This window comes from Phoca vitulina, unplaced genomic scaffold, assembly GCF_004348235.1.
Source record: "Phoca vitulina isolate PV1807 unplaced genomic scaffold, GSC_HSeal_1.0 scaffold68, whole genome shotgun sequence".
NCBI classification, from domain to species: domain Eukaryota; kingdom Metazoa; phylum Chordata; class Mammalia; order Carnivora; family Phocidae; genus Phoca; species Phoca vitulina.
The window spans coordinates 2,545,981-2,567,003 of record NW_022589771.1 but is presented as its reverse complement, the minus strand read 5'-3'; the positions used below and the strand labels follow the sequence as shown (position 1 = coordinate 2,567,003).

The following is a 21,023-nucleotide window of genomic DNA, read 5'->3' as shown; positions in this document are numbered from 1 at the left end:
TACTCATAGGAAAAAAAATACCAGTTCCATTTAAAAATGTCCTTGATAAAGCAGTAAAAATTAATTTTATTAAAGTGAATACACATTGTTTTAACCTCTGGGTAATCGATAGGACATCTAAAGAACTGCTGCACACTAAGGTAGATTGGTTGTCCCGGGAAAAGCAGTTGTGCATTTGTGTGAGTTGCAAGCTAAACTAACCACTTTGTCCATGGACACCATTTTTACCTGCAAGAACAACAGACAAGTTATGTTTGTTCAGACTTGGGTATCTGACAGGTATGTCCTCAAAAGTAAATGAGTCTGTCACTTCAAAGAAAACAACTTAGAGTGTTTGTTGCCAATGATAACATTTGAGCTTTCAAATGAAAATCTGAATTTTTTGGAAGTTTACATCTGCCACTGTGAGCTTGACAGATTCCTAATACTTTTCTGGTGAAATTGGTGAGGATAGTAACTAAGGTGATCATTTGATATTAGATGTTGGAATGTGTCAACATTTTGAAGCAATATTTTCCAAATGACTAATGCATGATGTTACAAAATCACACATGGGTAAAAGATCCATTCAAAGTGGAAGACAGACCAATGGAATTTATTATAACCATAGGAAAGTTTATTGATATGGTTTCATATTCCAACTGCAATGAACTTTTAAGAAACTTCCATCTGCCAGGTTTGGTGTAGTATGAAACAATATCCACAATTATCCCAAACATCTCCCAAATACTCCTCTGTTCCAATTACATATCTGTGTGAGACTTGATTTCTTTCAAAATGTATCACAAGACAAAATGCAGAAGAAAATATAAGAACCCAGCTCCCTTCTTTTAAACCAGACATTAAAGGAATTTGAAAACATGTAAAACAACGCCACATTCACTTTTTTGGGAAAAGTTATTTTCCATAAAAGCATTAATGTTATTTTAAAAAGGAATTGTATTTTAAAATGTGTTCTAATTTCTAATACGGTGAACACTGATGACCAGCGGTGTTCTGGTAAATGTTTAAGAACCAGCTCCCTGAGGGGGCTTGAGGGGAGCCCTGATTTGTAGTGTCTGCTGATTTTCATGGTGCACATACTCTCACCACAATCACATTCAAGATACCAACACATCACTGATGCAAAGTGGGGAAGGGACCTGTTCTCGCCAGCCCGTGGGGAGGGGCCTCCAGCACACCTCTGATATAACCCACCTGTTTGTTGGCATCCTCACTAAATTTGAAGTGTGTTTGAGAACCTGTATCCCAGGACCATCACCCTCACCTCTAGTAAGTCAGCTCAGCAATGTCAGGCATCCTGGAGAAAAGTTCCTGAACCTCAAAAACCCTACTGGGGTTCCTCACTGAAGCATCCTTACAATTTCTGCTGTTAGTTCTGCCAATCCCCTGGCAAAGACAAGACGCCTGCATCTTTCTATTCTAATCCCTTCCTAAAACATTTTTCGGTTGAAGGCAACACTTTTTGGGGGTTCCTTCAGGAAGAGCTCACAGCTGGGTTGCAGCTTGGTCACGATTTGCCGGGTGACCCCATGTGTAAAACCAGTTAAATGGAGATGTGATTCTCAATAGACTGAAAGCTACCGGAGGGGGGGGTGCGGGGGGGCGGCGCGGACAATGGATTGGGCTTTGCTATCCTCACTCCACCTCCCCTCCTCCCTCCCTGTTGGGGTGGGACGAAAGGAGGACCCTTACAAGGAGGCGTTTATATAAACAAAATACTTTATTATTTGAGAAAAAAAAGGCCAGATTACAAAATCTTTATCCTTAAGTCTGTTCATTACCACACCAAAGGTTTATCATGGGCTTTAGTTCCTGTAACTATTAGGTTGAATCACATGAAACCGCCCAACTCTGTAGATAAAAAAAGTCAAATATTGGCAATTTCATGTGGTTCAACCCCATATAAAATGAGCCGATGGCTAAGATTCCCTTTGGCAGCAAGATGTTCCCAGTCACATGTCTGTGGATGTTATAAACAGATGTCTGAGTGATAAACATGTCCTGCTTGAGAAAAACATCCTGTGCTTAGACACTGGAAATGGTCTCGTGTAGGTACTGGGACTGAGTCCCCCAGCTCTGGCGCTGCTCTGCCCAGCTGGCCTTGCCACCCAGTCCCACAGCCTCATTAGACAGATGGACTCTTCTCTGGGGACGTCAGCCATGGCTCTGAGTGTCCCCCACATTGCGAGGGAGGCTCATGTGGCCCTGAAACCACATTGGCTTGATTGTTTCCAAGCTCCCCAAATACATGCCCACCCAGGTGCTCCTTGGAAACAACCATGAAAGTCTCCATGGTGAGCAACATGTTTTTTTTCATCTCGAATCCTCCAGTGGATTCTCCCATCTCGCTTGTCCTCTCTTTGCCTCTGGGCACGAAAACAAGAACACAGAGCTTGGGCACTGAGCAGAAAGGAGCAGCATCGTGTCCAGATAGCCCACGACTCCACAGGTGAGGGAAAAGTCGTGTTTCGTTCACGACCAAGAGGCTTCATGAAGATTCCCCCTCCTGCCCCCACCTGCCCCAGACTTCAGCTCAGTATGACCTGTTTAACTTCAGAGAGTGCAGATAAAAATAAAGCTTTCTTACAAATTACATTTTTTTCCAGTGAATTACTTCTGCAGTAAAAGTAGCTGCTACGTAAATCCCTCCTGCTCTCTGAAAAGGAGCCACATATTTCCAAAAATAGCATTCTTATTTTAATCATACAGAATAATTTGGGGCGCGGAGGTGGAGCATGGGAAGGAAATGGCTGGTTGGGGAGGTTAGTTGTTGGGGAAACACAGTCGAACTAAAAAATAAAATCAGTCTCGTATGTATAAACGGATTTAAAGGCATGCACAGAAATGGAAAACATATGCCATTTGTCAAGAAAAATACTGCTTTATAGCTTTTACATTACGATTAAGGAGAAAAGCAGAGGCTAGATGGGCCTCCAGATAATAACATTAAGTGTTTCATAAAAATTCCCAAATGTACAAAGTCCTTGCCAGATAATCATCCAGGCAAAACAAAACAGAAACAGGGACTGACCCTCTTCGACATCTACCTGTAGGCATATTAAATGTAAATAATACACACTTTACAACTTCTTCGTCCGCCGCGGCACACCCCGTGCTCGCGGGGCGCCGCACGTGCTCTCGGAGACCGCAGTGAACACCGGACGTCTGCGTTCTTATTTCAAATACACTTACAGAATTATTTTAAATTACAATATACAGTTCTCGTTAAATAGGACTCTGAGAGGATTTTGACAACAATTATTAAGATTACAGTCATATATACAAACTAACTTCTGAAACGGCACGACTATCTCTGCACCCTCCGCCTCGCTGAACCAGAGACTGCTTCTGCCTTCGTGATTCCTGACGGCCAAAGGCAAAAGAAAATGGAAAAAAAACCCCCAAAAAACATGTGTGCCCGAGACATGCTCACTCCTTGGAGAATATCCAACGGCCTGAACGTTCCTGGCCCGCGGCCTGCTCGGAGCCAGGACGGCTTCCCAGTGCTTCTTTCTCGGCCATTCTAATGTAATAGCATCATAAATAGCGTGTTCCTGTCAGCAGGCTTTAGAAGTGAGAAACCACGCTGCTTTGGGTGAAAAGCCGCGGTTTCCGGTGAAATAAGGCCACTGCTTCTTGGGGACTCCCCTGGACGCGTTCGATCCCGCCTTTCAGGGTCCCTGGAGCAGTCGGTCGCATGGCCGCACTCGAAGTCCCACGCGGGCCGGGCCGGCTCAGCTCGGGGCCCCGCGGGCCTCAGTCCTCCGTGTCCGGCTGGACGCCCAGGATGGCGTGCAGTTCCTCGGGGGTGAACCCCAGCAAGTTCTGCAGGTCGCACACAAAGCGGTACACGTAGCGCTTCCCCGACGTCTTGTGGATGATGTTCTTGTCGTAGTAATAGCGCAAGCCCCTGCTCAGCTTCTCGTAGTTCATCTTGGGCTTGTTTTTCCTCTTTCCCCACCGGCGGGCCACCTGTAGCGGACACGGGTGGAAAGAGTTCAAATCTGCAATTTTCCTCACTCGCAGTTAAGGAAAAGTGAATGACTTGCCCCCAGTGAGGAGTCTCAGGCTGCTTCCCCCAGAGAACCTGACCACTACAGAAGGGCCCCAGGGGTGGGTCTGCTTCAGCACCTGTGTCTCTGAGGAAGGAGGCAGGTGCAGGTGGGAGAGTGAGGCCCCCCGCCCCCCCACCAACCGCACCGTCTCATGCAGCAAGGCTTCGCGCTGGAGCCGACTATTCCCAACCAGGCGGGCCTGACACAAGGGAAATGCTGTGTCCCCCCCCTTCCCGGCTTCTTATTCCACGCCCCACAGTCAACAGCTGCTGGGTGCGGCTCTGAGCCATGTGACACTCCGCATTCCTCAAGGCTTCTGCCTCCCCAGGGAATCGGGCGGCGCCAGCTTGCACTCTAAGGCTGCCTGAGACCCCCAGGGTTCTCTAACGCTGTCCTGGAGGGGAGGGTCTCGGATCTGCCCTCGGCCTTCCCTGGGCCTTCCCCTCCAGGGTTTCCGAGTGCCTGAGCTGAGCGTGACAGAGCTGCAGGGGCCAGAAGTCCAGCCCGGGCTGCCAGAGGCTCAGTTCCCACCAGGGGAAAAAAGCACATTTCCTACGGCATTTCAGATGGTCAGGAAAGACCCTCAACGTAGCACCTGTGCCTTTTTATCAGATGAGAGAGCAACTCGCAGAAGCCTGCCCTGCGCCCAAGCGCACACCCACAGAACCCTAGAACTCATCTGCAGCGGTGAACCCTTCCTCGTGCCCAGAGGACCGAGTTTATGAGCCCAGAGTGATGAAATCAGGGTTCAAAGCCCAGAGACTGACTTCCCAAGCTCTGGCTGTACCTCGTCGGGGTCCGCGAGCTTGAACTCCCAGCCGTCCCCGGTCCAGCTGATGAAGGGCTGGCAGGATTTGTCCGAGAGCAATTCCAGGAGAAACTGCCACAGCTGAATAGGGCCGCTTCCTGGGGGAAAGGGGCGAGTTGTACGTTTTTATAGATTTAAAGTACGGCAAGGCTTTAGTCCTTTCTAATGAAACGGGCTGACTGAGGAATGGGAGCCCCGACTCTGGGCAGGGTGCCAACAGGAAGGCACAACACCAAGCGTGGTGACAGGACTGACCCCTTCAATGGCATGAGGCTAGACACCCAATCTGGGGTCCCCCCTCCCCCTCCTGAAAAAGGGGGCGCTACGCCCTTGGTAGCTGAGTTGGGTCTTTCTGGAAGAAAATTCAGGGCCACCAACTCTTGACATTAAAATTCCTCATCTTGGAGGGGCCCGGCTGGCTCAGTCAGTGGAGCAGGTGAGTCTCGATCTCAGGGTTGTGAGTTCGAGCCCCACGGTGGGTTTAGAGATTACTTAAAAATAAAATCTTAAAAAAAAAAATTCCTCATCCTGTTTAATTGTTCCTTATGTAATAAGTTTCAGGGTTCATTTCTAGAACCACCCAGTGGGACAGGGGTGGGGGTGGCTGAAGGCGCATTTCACCACAGAATGAGGCACGTGTCATGGAATCCTATACTGCAGCTTTCCTGCCAAATGACGGTGGGCAAATTGCTTAATCCAAGGCTTGGTTTACTCAACAGCCACTTGGGCACTTAGGGTTGTCTCCATGGCCTCACCGCCTCTGATGAGGTACGCTTTGCTTTCCATATACCGTTCCTGGATTAATATTTAGAACCACCATCTTGTGAAGAACTATTTTGAAGATGAGGAGCAGCTCAGAGGCCAGGTGCCCCGCCCTAGATCACACGCCCATCAAAGCGTTGTTCCTCAAGACCCGATGGCCGTCAGCAATAAGGCTGTAAAGCACCAAGGACGGGAGTTCTGGAACCAGACACATCCAGGTCACCCGTGTGACCGTGGAGAGCTGTCCACCTGTCAAACAGGTGAGCGCCCCCACCCCGCTGGGCTGCCCAAGGACAACCAACTGTATATATATACAGAGCTGACAGTCAACAAATGGCAGCTAATATTAAAATTGAAAACACCAAGGGGCGTCTGGGTGGCTCAGTCGGTTGAACGTCTGAGTCCTGATTTTGGCTCAGCTCAGGATCTCAGGGTCGTGAGATCGAGCCCGGGGTCGTGATCTGTGCTCAGCGGGGAGTCTGCTTAGTGTGCTCTCCCTCCCTTTCCCTCTGCCCCCCTGCCTCCCACTTGCATATGCTCGTGTGCTTCTCTTTCTCTCAAAATAATTACATTAATTAATTAACTAATTTAAAACATTTTAAAAAAATGAAAGACAAGACCATTCCTGTGGATGTTTGGGATAACAGAAAAGAAAAAAATGGATGCTTCTGTATTCTTATTTTAACCTATTGAATATTTTAAGTAGGCATTTTTTTTTTTTAATCCAGTGGCTCCATATGGTCAAAGTATGAAAAAAACACATTTAAGGACCCATGAAGCAATGAAAAAAAAAAAATCTTGGTGTTTTCGCTAAAGTACTGGAAATATTTGGTTCTAAAAACGGCTTTATTATTTGTCCCTCGCCTAAAATAGCTTTCGCCCAAATTTTAAAAATAAGATGGATTTTAGAAGCAAGCAAAGGTAAACAGTCCCTGCGCTGTCTGAAGCTGGCTCTGCCGTCCCTCCCTGGGCAAGTTTACATTCTTTGGGATTCCTGGAGTGGGTGAGTCAGAGCTGAAGCCTCCACAGGTCCGTGGCCCCCGCGCCTGCTCCTCTCCAGGCTGGCCGAGCACAGCCCAGGTGAGGGGGCGGCCCGTGGATTCCCATCCACACCACTGGGCACGACAGTTCGTATGAGCTTGGCCTTTTGAGAATTCAGGGGTACAGCCTGCCTGATTCAGGAGGACAGCCACGCACCAAGTGTGGGCTGTAGCTACAATGTGCTCGGACCAGAAACACCCTGGAAGAAGCCGGCGCTGGGGCCGGGCCGCGGGGAGGGGTTGGGGAGGGCTGGCGTGACACACTCACCCGTGAAGCCGGCCAGCACTGCCGCGGGTATAACCGGTTTGCCCTGCTCCACCGGGTCGCTCCTCTCCTGGATGTAGTCCTTGAAGGACATGGTCGGCTTATTGAGGCACAGGGACTGGCTGCAGTCATCCTCGAAGCTCTCGAAGGACGGCACCCGCTGCACATCCAGCAGTGACGACTGGCTGTTCCAGGACTGCAGCAGGGAGTCCGAGCTCTCGAAGCTGTCCGTGCCGTTCTCGGGGGAGTCGCGGTCCCGGGGCTTCCCTGGCAAAGACAGCCGGGCGCAAACTCTGAGTCCTCCAGGACAGCGAACCATCCGGTGCTGCCGAGCGGTGGAGGGGCGTCCCCCAGGCTGGTCTGGGGGCTGCAACACCCCCACCACTCCACCTATAGCCTGCTGGTGCAGAGTCCTAGACTTCTCGCCAGGCACTCGTTTCTTACGACAGATGCCCTATGCAACCGCATCCTCCATCTGCAGCAGCATGGGTGGGTCAAGTGCACCTTCGAGGGATGGAGTATTATACAGCGATGAAAAGAGCAACGGTCTGCCCCATCCAACAGCGTGGCTGGGTCTCAGACACAAGGAGGAGCAAAACACCAACACAAAAGAAAACGTAACGCTAGGATTCCATTTCTATGAAGCTCAAGGACAGGAAAAACTCATCTCTGAGGACAAAAGTCAAGATAGTGGTTTCCTTTTGGTGTGGGGATGTTACTGACTACAGGAATGTCATGTTCCTGCATCTTCTCCCAAAATACCCCACCGGGTGGAGGAATCCACCTGCGAGAGCAAGGGCCCTGTCTCGTTTACTCGGTACCCGCAGTGCCCGGCCGGGAGCCGGAAACACAGCGGGAGCCCACGCGTGCTGAGCAAAGCCGTCCCCTGAGGTTACAGTGCCGGACGGCCACTCAGGACGCAGACTGCGTCTCCGTCTGACCGTGGCTCCTGGAATCCAACCACTGGCCCTGCGGACGGAGCCTGCGGGAGTTCCGACTTACCAGAACCGCCGGCGAGCAGGTTCAAGCTCCCGCTCGGGAAGTCCTGACTGATGGGACAATAGTTGACGCTGACGGTGTTGAGTCGAGACTTGGGCAGCATCTGAAACTCCTGCTCAGAACCGAGCACGCTGGGCGCCGAGGAGGATGGACACAAGTCCAGGAGGCTGCCTTTGGGGTAATTCTGGGTCTGCACGCCGTACGCTGCCTGCTCCACACCAAAGCCTGGGACAGAGCAACCGGACAGCAGAGCTATGAAGCAGGAGTGGTGGGGTCATCAGAGACCCTCTGTGCCCTCAACCCGAATCAAATGCAACCAGTTCTGCATGCTCTAACCCCCCCCGAAACCACGGTGGAAAGTGGGCTTTGGCAGGCGGCTTTTCTGCTACCTCCTCTTCGCAAGCCATTCATGCTCTCAGCCAATAAGCCCCCTTCCAAAACGCCTGCTGCCTCGGAGCCAAGATGTGACACCTCAATGGTAGCATCTCTACGGCTCTAGTCTAGCAAACGCCTTCACGTGACTCTCGGAATGGCAGAGGTCACTGGCTCATTCAGCTTCCCAGGGCAGCAAGCCTCAGAGAGACGGAGTGATTTGCCACCCAGTATGTGACTTGTAAGGAACAGTCCCTCCCTCTGCTGGCTAGCGGGACCCCCGTAACCTATACTCATCAGTGTCAGTGACCAGAAGGAAAGACCCCAAAGATCAGAGCAAATTTAGAATTGCTTTCTACATGCCTCCTGTGCCTGGCACCCCTTATTGATTATGCTAGCTCTGACAGCAGCTAATCAGCTCGCTTCATTCCGCCCCGTGTTCTATTCCCTGCCCGAAGCCCCACTGGCCAATGCACAGATAACACCAGCCACGCAGACAACGTTACATTTTCTAGTAGTTCCAGGAGCAAACTAAAAAGAACCAGGTGAAATGAATTTTAATATTTGACCTGACCCAATATTACCAATTATCATTTTAACATGTAATCAGTATCTTAAAAATTATTAAGGAGGCCTTTTGCATTCTTTGTTCCATTAAGCTCTTCAGAGCCGATGCACATTTTATTCTTACCGCACGTCTCAATGTGGACCAGCCACATTTCAAGTGCTCAGCAGCTTAGCGGCCATGTGTGGCCACCCAATGGGACAGCACAGGCCGAGACTGGCCTCTGGACCTCCAGCAAATTTATTTTTATTTTATTTATTTTTGGGGGGGGGTGGGAGTCCCAATTTAATAGAAAAAGTTAACACCAAGGTCTTCAGGGCAGAATTGATTGGACTGACCTAGTGAATTGCTATTAATCCAATGAGGGACCGAGTTGAGGTGTGAATTTTCTTCATACTGATCTTCTGTCTTTTCTTGGTTTTCTGGAAAACAGACACCAGAGACACAGGATTGCAAATCAAGGTTAAAACTATGCAAGAAAAAACATTTATTTCTAAATTACTGCTTTATGGTTATTTTAGGATAACTAAATGCATTTACACTTCACATTTAAGCTGATGGTATTCGGTGTCATTTGGTCTTTTTTTCTTTTTTTTTTTAAAGATTTTATTTATTTATTTGACAGAGAGGGACAGAGCCAGAGAAGGAACACAAGCAAGGGGAGAGGGAGGGGGAGAAGCAGGCTTCCTGCGGAGCAGGGAGCCCGATGCGGGGCTCGATCCCAGGACCCTGGGATCATGACCTGAGCCGAAGGCAGACGCTTAACCAACTGAGCCACCCAGGCGCCTCAACATTTGGTCTTTTTCAAAAACTCGAGATGGCAACGCATTTCCTAATAACCAGAATAAGTTTTCCAAAATGAATGCTGTCACTGGCCAAGTGAAATGTTCTACTGCATAATTTTAAATATCTAGACCATGTATTTAATTCATCTGTGCCGTCAACAGACAGTTAAATATTTATGAAGTGCCACTTGTCTCAGGGGCTGGGAATACAGTGGGTTAGTAAAGCAGACCCAGCTCCTGCCCTCTTGAGGTTATGGTTCGTGGCTTCAAGCCCCTCATTTCTCCAGGGTGAGGTGAGTACGGCCAGAGAGAGGCCAGCAGTGCTGTGGGAACCTGAAGGGGGCCCCGGTGCCCTGGGACTTTGAAAAGGAAAAGGTTAGCATTCTCTGTGTGTGCTTACTTCCTACAAACACACTGAGCCACACGCATCCACAAATCCAGACCCTCAGACTTACACCCGGAGTGACCACAAAACAGGCCCAACCTGCCAGTGAACAGATTCACCAGAAACTTGTCCAATCAGACTTGTCCAAATTCAGGGAGAATTTGGGGGTCTCCAAGCTTAAGTTTCCTTGGCCCCCAGAAGCCACAGCTGAAAGAGAGGGTGGCTGAATCCTAAGGTCTTTTAAAGATTCTGAGTCTGTAAACGGTGTTGAAACTCAGTGTTTAAAACCAAGTGAACAAGGACTATTACTCCGAACTCGACCAAAGAACTAATTTTCTCATATTTTTAACCTAATCCCTCACTACAATTTTTTTTTTCCCTTTTTAACTGGATGTATTTTTTAACACTGCTGTCAACACTCTTTTAAGGTCTAAACCAAGACCTTCTATATGATGAGAGTTCTTTCGTTCAATAGCTAAGGTTTCTGTAGAGTGTCCGTGTATAAAAATGTATGAATTACTTCTGCATTCGTTTAAATACATAAAACCAGAAGAAATTCTTGCCGTTGGATTCCATTTGGTCTTAGGAAAATTCACTGTAAAATTCACGGGGTTTGTCTGAATAAAGGCTCCCTTTCGTTGAGGCTGACTTTCTTCTTTGGGTTCTATAAGGTGAGCCACAAAGCACAGGACTTCTCGCTGGCCTCCATTATCTGAGGCAACACGTACTCGCCGGACGCGTGCCATCAGACCACCGTGCACAAGGCAGGGACTAAGGTTACTGCCTCGTGGCTATCCTTGATGCTACACACACACACACACACACACACACACACACACACACACAGACTTTAGTGGATTAAAAAACCTATAATCACTGCCACACATTTGACTCACCCTGATGGCATTTTCTGGCAATTTACTCTACATAATTTGAAACCCTGACCGTAGGATTACAGAGCCCCGATCCCCCCATCTCCCTTCCCTGCCGCGGCTCTCCCCAGCGGGGAGGCGCCCGGTCCCTCAGCGGGTACCTTTGATCATCTGCTCCAGATGCTCCCAGAGAATGTCACCCACGAAATCCGGAGCCAGCTCCAGAAAGCGCTCCTTGCCCAGGTTGCACAGCACCTGGCCGTTCATGCCGAACCTCTGGAAATTGACGTTCACCAGGCTGAACTCATTGGTGGCCCAGAGGAGCCACTGGCAGACCTGCTGCTCGGTCCACAGCCAGGGGTCTGCGGGGAGGGGGGCAAAGACGGAACACAGGGAGAAAACGGGAGGAGGCGGTCAGACCGCAGTCACTCCTGACCGACCCACGAAGTCCAGATGTGTTCCAGAGACCGGCCAAAGGAGCAAGCCACCCAGCGGAGTTCTAAGACCCCAACAACAGTGCTGAGTCAGAGCGTCAGCTGAAGCGACTGCGGTCAGATTTGTTGTTGGAGTACAACGCGGACTCAGAGAAACGACTAGAACGCACTTACTCTTTGGGATGCCAAGGCGGCGCTGCTCCTTCTTAAAGCCACTGAAGGTAGCTTTTAAGGCTTGACTCATGACAGCCTTGCTGCACGGAGTTAACAGAGGCAATTCACAGTTGGCAGAGTCTAGAAAGAAACCCCATGGGGACATTAGGACTTCAAGCTGGCAAGACCAGATAGAGAATTTAGGGGAGACAGCTTAGTTTTCAGGAAGGAACAATTTCAATCGCAAACCTTGACAGTATTCCTTAGAAGAGTATAACTATTAACAAAAATTGGGGGGGGGCAGCAGGAATTGAGAAAGTATTTACATCTCATAACTAAACTTATAAAAAAAATCTAAAATAAAACCCAAGCTTTATCTTGCAAATTATTTTGCAAAACCTCATTAAAAAAACCCAACTATCCTCAGTTGAAATTTCTATCTAAGTCTCTTTTAAAATTTTTAGACAATGAAAGAAAGCACATGGTTTTGGTCAGAAGTTTTAAAGGGAGGCAAATGCACAGTTTGACGTTATTTCCATTAAAGTAAGCAGCAGGCAAAGGGACTTCTTAGCACGTGTAAAGTTGGCACATCTGCAATTTTTAATGAAAAGCAATCTCTGGATTCCCTCAGCAATTTCAAGAATGATAAATGACCGGCTCAGGATGGCATGCTTATGCAAGCCTATGTGTTTTAATTAATTTTCTGGGCTGTATTTTCTAGGCACCTACTTCATATGACGAAGTAATCTCTGGAATGTTTCCAACTAATAACCCTATCACAGTAATTGTATAGGCATTATCTGACTGTTATCCCTTTAAAAAATAATAAACAATGACATTAAGAACTACAGAAGTAAATGCAGACGGGCAAATATTAGCAAGTATAATTTGTTGCCCCAAGACTCCGGGGTAGGGGATGATCTAACTAATAACGAGACCCCAGAATGAGAAGCTGGAGGGCACTTTCATGGTCTGCTTTGTAGGTGCCCCTGGGAGATGGGGCCCGGGCTTGCTACAGTGATGAGAGCATCCCACTGGAAATCTCAGGAGCTCCCCGGCAGTCTGGGGTGCATCTGGCAGTGGACGACATCAGGACCCTCATGCTCATAAAGAAGGAAAACTGTCTTCTCCCAGGTTCAGAGCCACCATCTGACTTTTCAAATCAAAGATTCAAGACACCAACCTTTGTCGCTTACCAACGGTCATCTTTTTATTAACTGAACTACGGGAAATTATGCACCATTGGTCAAGTCTGAGTAACAAATTACCATGAGAAATGGAATCCAAGCCTGTTGGCACTTCTTGGAGTGTTTGCTCTTCATTGAGAGAGGGAAAAACAGCAAACAGGGATCCATCAAAGGTGTCAAAAGCTGGCTGGCGCTGTGAAACAGATGGAAAAGGAGACTGAAATTAATATTTAAACTTACTTAATTACCTGTTTGAAAAGTGGTCCATGGATCATCTTACTGATACACCCTCATGAAACTGGCAATTACAAAGCCATAAAAGGAATTGACCAGTCAATGCTCCGTCCAGACTTCTACAGTCAAAGTGATGGAAAGGATTCTATTTTATTCTGGATCATTGCTTTGACCTCACAGAGTCAGAATGACTGGGAATTTCTTTTTAATGGCCTAATTTCAATGAATAAACTAAGTAAACAAACCTAAAAATAATGGAAATTTAGAAGAACAGTGCTGGGTGGGGCTTAGAGACCAGCTGGTCCAAACACCTGGCCCCTTTGCCCCATCAGAGGGAAACTGAGTCAGACCCTAAGCAGGACAGTTTTAGCTCACTGCAGTAAAGCAAAGGCAGATGACTGAATGAAACTTGGAAAACAGTGAGCTCAACTATTTGTGGAAGCATTTATTTTTATGTTTAACCGTGAAACGCTTTAGTTAAAACTAGATTTTCTTTCCCTATCATCAATTCCAATGGTTCAGAAGATAGTAATACATATGAAAACATTCCTTAGGGTTTAATTTTACAAAAGTATAGGTTTTGAAAAGACCCCTGCCCCCCATCATCAACGAAGGGGAAAGATTTCCAAAGGAAAAAAGGTTTCAAGTAAAACTATGTACAGCTTAGGGGGAGGAAGAGGACAGAGACACAGAGAAAGATAAACCCCACACACAGCGGCGATCTCTGATAATTCATCTAACCTTTACAAAAGAGATCGCCTTTAGTGTAAGACCTGTTTATAAGTAACAGATCAAGTCTTGATTCATTGCTGCCTGACTTGCTGAGGAACAACGTAAAAGATGGTTATATTTTTCCAACATAAAGTGGAAAGCCCATGTTATGTGTAATACAATGACCCATCTGTTAAGTCATCAATTAAAAAAATGTGCAACACATTTACAAATAAAATCGGTTTGTGTGCTTTCTTCTTAGAAATGCAGAACAATGCATGACGCATTACGTAAGAAGGCAGGCAGAAGTTGGGACTCCGCCGAAAACACTCAAGACAATGATGTCCCAATGATGTCGGAGCCCAGCCCCCCCGGCCCGGAGCCCAGGACAATAATGTCCACCTGCCAAAACCTTAAGGGAAAAAACAATCAAGTTTGAAATCTGCATCTAGATGTATAAACTGCTTCAGGGCTAATTTTGGTAACACAGCCAATCAATTTTTAAAATTCTCACTAGCATTTCCGCGGGTGACCAAGGAAATGCCTCTCCTTTCCTGACTGGAGTTCTTTTTTTAAAACCAGGAAGCCAAAAGACAATACAAATTCGCACTGAGTATTTCAACACATCAATTTCAGCAACGACTGTTTCTTCTCCAAACCCAGAAATCACATGGGCATCATCAAATCCTTTCTAACTTATAGAAGAATTTTTCTTCCCAGGGTGTGGCTGCAAACTTAATACCAAAATTTCTTGTATGGTTTCTGCCACGCTGAAAACATCTGACCAAATCAAACCAGAAAACTCTCTGGTTTGAAGTTTCATGACCTTCATGATACTCAAGAAGAGCCTGGGCCCATTTCTGGCTTTTTGGGCTCTCCCAGACAAATAACCTGCTAAGGATTTATAAAGGAAAATATAACGGGACAGAGATACATCACTATATAAGACTGGAGGAGGCCAATCTAAAATCGCGCTCTGAAACATGTTTACTACACGATGCTAAGAAAACAATCTAATCTCACTGTCACATTTGGAGAAGGCAAAGGGGAAATGATCAGTTTGTGCTACTCGAGAACGTTCTCAAAAGGAACTGAGATAGAAGCTACGTGAAATTTGGTTATTATGCACCATTAAAGGCTCCTTCATCGTTCATCTGTGTTTGGTTTACGCCAACAGGCATGCTGTTCTCTGTGGCAGGGACGACAGGCTGCCTGCAGCCCCGTGGGCACTGGCCCTTCTGAAGGGAAGAAGCCCCCACAGTGGCGCCGGTCTTCCACCTCTCAGCTCTTTCCTTTCCAGTTCTTCAACACCCAGCCCATCGCCCTGGGAAAACCCAAGGGGGAACAGAAGGGCAGTGGAGACAGCTTCTCCAGCTCTGTCCTACTGAGAATCATAGGATTTTTCACCTGCCAGGAGTCTCAGAAATAAACCACAAAGGCCTCCCCATCTGCAAATTAAATGGTTTCGTATCTTGGAAGACAAGTAGAACGAGCATCAGGAGACCCATTTTATAGACTAGAAAACTGAGGCCCAGAGAGATTAAGCAAACAACCCAGAGTCACACAGCCCGTAAATTAAAAGGCTGGGGCTAGAACCAGTCTTTTAGGACCCAGCAGGTGGCTCTTCCTCCTAGAGACTGAGTTCCTCAATGTTTTCTAAAAACTTTTAAATTCAGACTTGCTCTCTTACCTTCAGTGTCCCTCTGTAACTGTTAGACGCAGGGGCGACCTGGTCCGTGTTCTTGATTCCAAAGTCATTCATCTTTAAAAAAAAAAAAAGAAAAAGAAAAAGGAAAAGACATAAAGAAAGAGTCACAGGGGCAACAACTCACACACATTTCTAACAAGTCTTTACTGGCTCCATCAACCCTAATTCTGGCGGAGTCTGTCAAGGTCTACAGCAAGACCTAGGTCATTCAAACCTAAATGCTAGTTCTTGCATCTTAGGCCCTCCTCACAAAGGGCATGCTATTTAAGTAATTAAATAATAATGCTGATTCTCTCCTGAATTCCACTTAGAGATGAAGCACACAGATAAAGTCACTTTCTGGCTGGCTGGTCAGGCAGGGCCTCCCAAGGGAGCCTGGCTGGGGGAGCTGAGCCAGGGGGACCTCGTCTTCCCATGACAGGAGCGGGGTGAGCTGCTTTTCACTGCCATGTCCACGGTTGGCTCAGGGTGCAGGACACCCTCGGGGCGGGGGGCGGAGTTGCTGGGCAAGCACTAGCCACCTCCCGTTTGCTGCAGGGGGGCGGGGGGAAGAAGAGGCAGTCAGCTCAACCTGGGAACTCCTGGTGGATCCAGATCCAGGTCAGGACGCTGGAAAGAGCCTCTGAGGTCCTAGCCTCTCCCTAAGCTGTGAGGAAGCACTCCCAGAAGGACAGAAAAGGTTCCCAGAAGCACGGCTTCAGGTCAAACCCCCTGCCCTCTCCCAAACCCTCCTGCGTGGACTACACAAACTTGAAATAGGTCTGCTGTGTGTGTTGCTCAGCTGTGCATTTCTTCAAGGGCAAGTAATGCTGATCACAGAGCAGTCTGACTTGCTTCGATAGAGTCTGGGCCTCTACTAGACAGACCTGCGCTGACCAGTGCGGTGGCCCCTGGCCACTTGCGGCTACCAAGCACTTGGCACACGACTAAGATGGGCTGAGATGAGCTCCGCATGTAAAATACACAAGATTTCAAAGATCGTGTAAAAAAAAAGTAAAGTATCTCAGTCATGACTTTATATTTACTGCATGTTTATATAATATTCCGAATGTATTCAGTTAATTGAAATATATGGAAATTAACTTCACTTACTTTCCTATATTGAGTGTAGCTATTAGAAAACTTATAGTTTTTACGTGGCTTGCAATCGGACACTGCTGGAGACAGAAAACTGAACTTGGACCCTAACATAGGGCTGGCCGGGTAAATTCTATATTAATAAGTAAGAAAGGTACCAAGATAATGCCACCAGAGTGGTATATGAAAATACAGAGCAACTAAAACTAAAACTCCTCTTTGAAGAAGCTGGGCTAGCATCTGCGATAGTAACCTTTACCCCATGGGGCATGCCTCACCCGCCAGCCTCCCGGCTTTGAAACCGAAGGTCTACGGGCAGCTTTACAGGGCCCCCCTCGTTGTCTTCCCCCATAATCTAGCCTGGGCGCTGCCACCTGTTACAACCAGGAACTCTGAGGAATTAAAATATTGTGCAATTGATAGGGCTTAATGGAGGTGGCAAGTAGGACATTTCCCCATGACTCCTTCGAGTTTGTACTTTGTTTTCTCTTTATGATCAACATTATGGCTAAACCAGACCTCCCAACTACTACACACACACACACACACACACACACACACACACACACACACCCCTGGCTAGAGTGGCAGCGTGGGAGGAGAGTCTACCACGCAGAGCAGGCAAGAGGCACTGGGGAAGGTTGTTAAAACCCTCAGAGTGCGAGTAATTATCATGGTGGCCAGTGAAGGCTGGAGAACACTGACAATAAATTAATCGTCCTGTGGGGCAGGAGGGGAGCAGAGGAAGGGTTGTCCTGGATCCAAAGTGGCCCCATTGGCTCAGAATCTCCACTTAGTGGATCATGTCATCCACGTGCACTCAGGAATCAATATTCACTACTAATGATCCCTGAACGGACAGGATCCTACTGACAAGACCTAAGCCCACGCTGGGCGACCACACATTCCCACTTCACTGAATCTTCCTGGCATTTCTGAGAGATGGATGTTGTAACATTTTACAGTGATGTTGCATCTTACAGGGCAAGGGAGGCCCAGAGACCTCCGATGACTCGCCCAGGATCACAGAGCTACTGCAGGGCTAACTAAGGGGGGCACAGTGCACATCAATCCCAGTGGAGCTGCTCCATGGGAGGGTAACCGGGATGATGAGGCATGGGCCTTCTCCCACCACATCAGTATGGAGTGGAGAGCACATACAAATGTTATTAGACCATGGCCCAGCTCACCACTCTTTACCATGGGACATGCTCCATAAGTCTGCGCTTCATGAACTAAATCCTGTTACCTGTTGATTAAATAAACCTCAAAACAGACATCTTAACTGTTACCAATGATCCCTCCTGAGCCCACTAGGTCAGCTCTTTTTCTAAGTCTGGTTTGCCGACAACTTGCTGACTTTGGTGTACATTTTTTCAGCCTCACAGAGATGGACAGAGAATTGGTATGGAAGGCAATGGGTAAAGCTCGCCTGGTTTTTGGGTATAAATACCGGGAGAAAAGGCAGTCTACCACTCCCACATAAAGAGCTCTAATTACTAGCTACAGAATAGAATTCTTTTGTTGTCCAGCTTTTAATTTGTTTTGTAAAAACCATGTGGAATCAGAGTGCCCCTCCACCTGGGTTTCAGGCAGACACATAACTAATGAAATTGAAGTTCACTCATTTTACTCCACAAAGCTTGTTAAGGTGGCAGACAGGTCAAGTTTCTCTACCCAAATCGATTTCAAATTTAGGTCCTCACGGTCTTGCCCTATTGATTGCTGCTTCTGAACAACAACAACAAAAAGAAAACCTGGCAGAAACGTGTGAGCTAAGAACAGTAAAATTTTAAACAAAGAGGATTTGCCGAACAACAGTACCCTTCCTGGAAGGAGTGATCCTTTATGTGAGAGATCAGAGCACAGGTTTGTATTTAGGTAAATCAGAAAAACAAAAGCAAAAACAAACCCATTTGCCACTCTGGAAGGTTGGTTTGCTCTTTCTTTTGAAAGTTATCAGTTTAGAGAGAGGAATGACTAACCCCAGAAATGAGTGAATATTTCCCTGCAGGGCCCACAGTGCCAACATTTACTGTACTGTGATATTACTCAGAATTTTAATAAACCTTAACTTGGAGATTTATCTCCCTGATTGGTGGTGCTGTGGACAGGCAGATAGCGCACGGACGCCTCCATTGTCCAGGACAAACATAACCTCTTACTGGTGAATTAAAATAAATTACCTCTATCTCCAAAGGGGACTGCTCATTTCTCTACTTTCTAAATAAGTAGCTCGTCACTACCAGTTTAAGCTACACTGAAACTGAATACAGGCCAGTATTTTAAAAGTCTCCTATGCTTTAAAAAAAAAAAGAAAGAAAGAAAGAAAAGAAAAGAAAAAGAAAAAGAAAAACAAAATCCAAAACAAAACCAAAAAACCCACATACTTAGAAACGTTAACCTTTCATTCAAAATCCTTTAAGAACGCGAAAATACAGGCAGCACGGACACCCACACCCGCATTTCCGACAGGCTCCCACGCCCACCTCGCCGCACCGAGGACCCCCGATCCAGAGGTGCCGGGGCGCCCGTGGGGGTCTCGCCCTCCCGGAGCCTCCCTCTTCCGCCGCCCCCGGCCGGGCCCCGGAGTGGCCGAGCACGTTTTCGGGGAGCTGCAGCCTCCAGGTGCTTTAGGCGCCGGGCGCCCCCGATCCTACCGGGCCCGGCGCGCTCGGGTAAGTCACCCGCGAAGCCGGGCGCGCCGGGGCCCCTCCGATGCCCCCCGCTGCGTCCCCCCCACCCCGGCCGCGAAATCAGCCCGCGGGGCGCCCTCTGCAAGAAGCCCCCCACCAGACCCGCATTTCCTTTTAAAAACAAAAGCAAGTGAAACAGGCGGGCGCGCCCTGCCTGGCCGCTCGGCCACCCGCGGCCGCGGCCCAAGTTCGCAGCCTGCTCGGCGCGTCACGGCCGGGCCCACTGGCGCCCTGCCCGGGCCCCCCGCCCCCGAGCCGCCGCCGAGCCGCCCCGGCACCCGGAGCGAGCCCGAAGCCGGGGAACAGTCGCCGCCCCGCCGCGACCCCGGCTGCGCCTCGGGATCCGGACCTCGGGGCTACCCACGTCCCCCGCCCGGGGTCTGGGGTCCCCGGGAGAGGACCCGCGCCGGAGGGCGCCCTCCCGGACCCCCGGCCCGCCAGCCCGCGAGCCCCGGGCCCCGCTCTTACCGCGCCGCTTCGGGCAGGGCCGGCGGCGGCTCCGGGCCGGGCTCCGCGGTGCGCGTCGGACGCGAACGAGGGCGGCGGGGCTGGGGGGCCGGGCCGCGGGCACCTGGGCGGGGGGCCGGGAGCCGGGAAGCTGGCCGGGGGCAGGCAGGCGGCTCCGGGAGCTCGAGGATGGGGCCGCACCGCGGTCTTTGCCGCCACCGGAGGAAGTAACCGGCCAGTCCCCTTCGCGGCGCGCTCTTCAGAGCGCGGGGAGGAGGGAGGAGGGAGGAAAGACGACAGAGGGGAGGGGAGGAGGGGCAAGGGGGAGGGGAAAAGAGAGAGGAGGGGAGAAGATGGGAGGAGGAGAGAGGGGAGGGGTGGAGGAGGGGAGGAGAAGGAGGAAGAGGGGAGGAGGGAGGAGGACAGAGGAGGGGAGGCGAGAGGTGAGAGGAGTGGAGGAGAGGGGAAGGAAAGAGCCGAGAAGGGGTGGAGGAGGGGAGGGAAGGGGAGGGAGAGCGCAGGGGAGGGGGGAGGAGGGAGGGGAGGGAGGCAAGAGAGGAGGAGTGAGACTAGAAGGGAGGGGAGCGGGGGCGGAGCCGGCTCCTTCCGGCCCGGACCTCGCTCCGCGCCCGCTGTCACCTGGCTCTGTCCCTCGCCTGCTGTTCTGGGACCGCGGTGGGCCGGGGACTGGGGGCCCGGCGCCCCGCGCGGGTGTGAGCCCGGGGAGATCAGAAGGAGAGCCTCTTCTGGGAGGATTAGCTTTCCTCCCCTTTTCCCGAGGGGTGGTGGCACCGAGTGGCTTGGGTAATAAGGGGCTCACTCCAGCCCCATTCCCGAATCTCCTCATGGCCTTTGATTTCTCATCATTCTATCATGAAAAGCCTCTAAAATGCGTCTGAGATGATAAAGGTCCGAACTGGGCCCTAGGCTGGGTCACTGAGCCTGCCCCGCTCCGGGAAGCCCCAAGCCTCCGGCGTCGTGTGAGGGGCGCCCCCTAGAGTTGAGCGGTGCCCGGATGGTAACCAGCGTTGGCTGAGCGGCTCGGGGCGAATGCTCATCATTCTCCAAAGCATGACTGTCCCCACTTAAAGTGTGAGGGAACTGAACCTTAGGGTAAATAACTTGCCGGGTCATAAAAGGTATGAACGGGAAATTCACGGTTGAAACTCAAGTTTATCTGACTCCCAATCACGGTCAAAACCATCACCCCTACTGCTGGTTTCTATTGCTAGCAGAAAATACTTGAGTCCATGCCTAGAAATGCGTGCATTTCCTATTCAGCTTCTCAATATTTTGGAGAAAAATTAAGATTCCTGAAGGTGGTATAAAATAAAACAGCCCGGCTTAGGGAAGGCCAGGGGACTGAAAGTTGGCGTATCTCAGGGACTGCAGTGCTGGGAAGGAAGAGGAGTCATCTCCCTTCTCTGTTACCAAGGCTCCCGGTTTCCATGGCAACCCTAAATCC

The 21,023-nt window shown here is 49.3% G+C and overlaps 1 protein-coding gene across 1 annotated transcript; it reads right to left on the bottom strand.

Annotated features, from left to right (window-relative positions):
* Positions 1-647: 647 nt before the first annotated feature.
* On the bottom strand, positions 648-19,673 carry ETS2 (ETS proto-oncogene 2, transcription factor). Its single transcript, XM_032392596.1, has 10 exons — positions 19,580-19,673; positions 15,321-15,392; positions 12,767-12,878; positions 11,520-11,639; positions 11,073-11,273; positions 9,208-9,291; positions 7,936-8,157; positions 6,937-7,200; positions 4,846-4,964; positions 648-3,975 (listed from the first exon to the last, which is right to left on the bottom strand). The coding sequence occupies exons 2-10, from the start codon at positions 15,390-15,392 to the stop codon at positions 3,760-3,762; spliced, it is 1,410 nt and encodes a 469-aa protein (XP_032248487.1). The 5' UTR covers positions 19,580-19,673; the 3' UTR covers positions 648-3,759.
* Between the last annotated feature and the right edge of the window lie 1,350 nt (positions 19,674-21,023).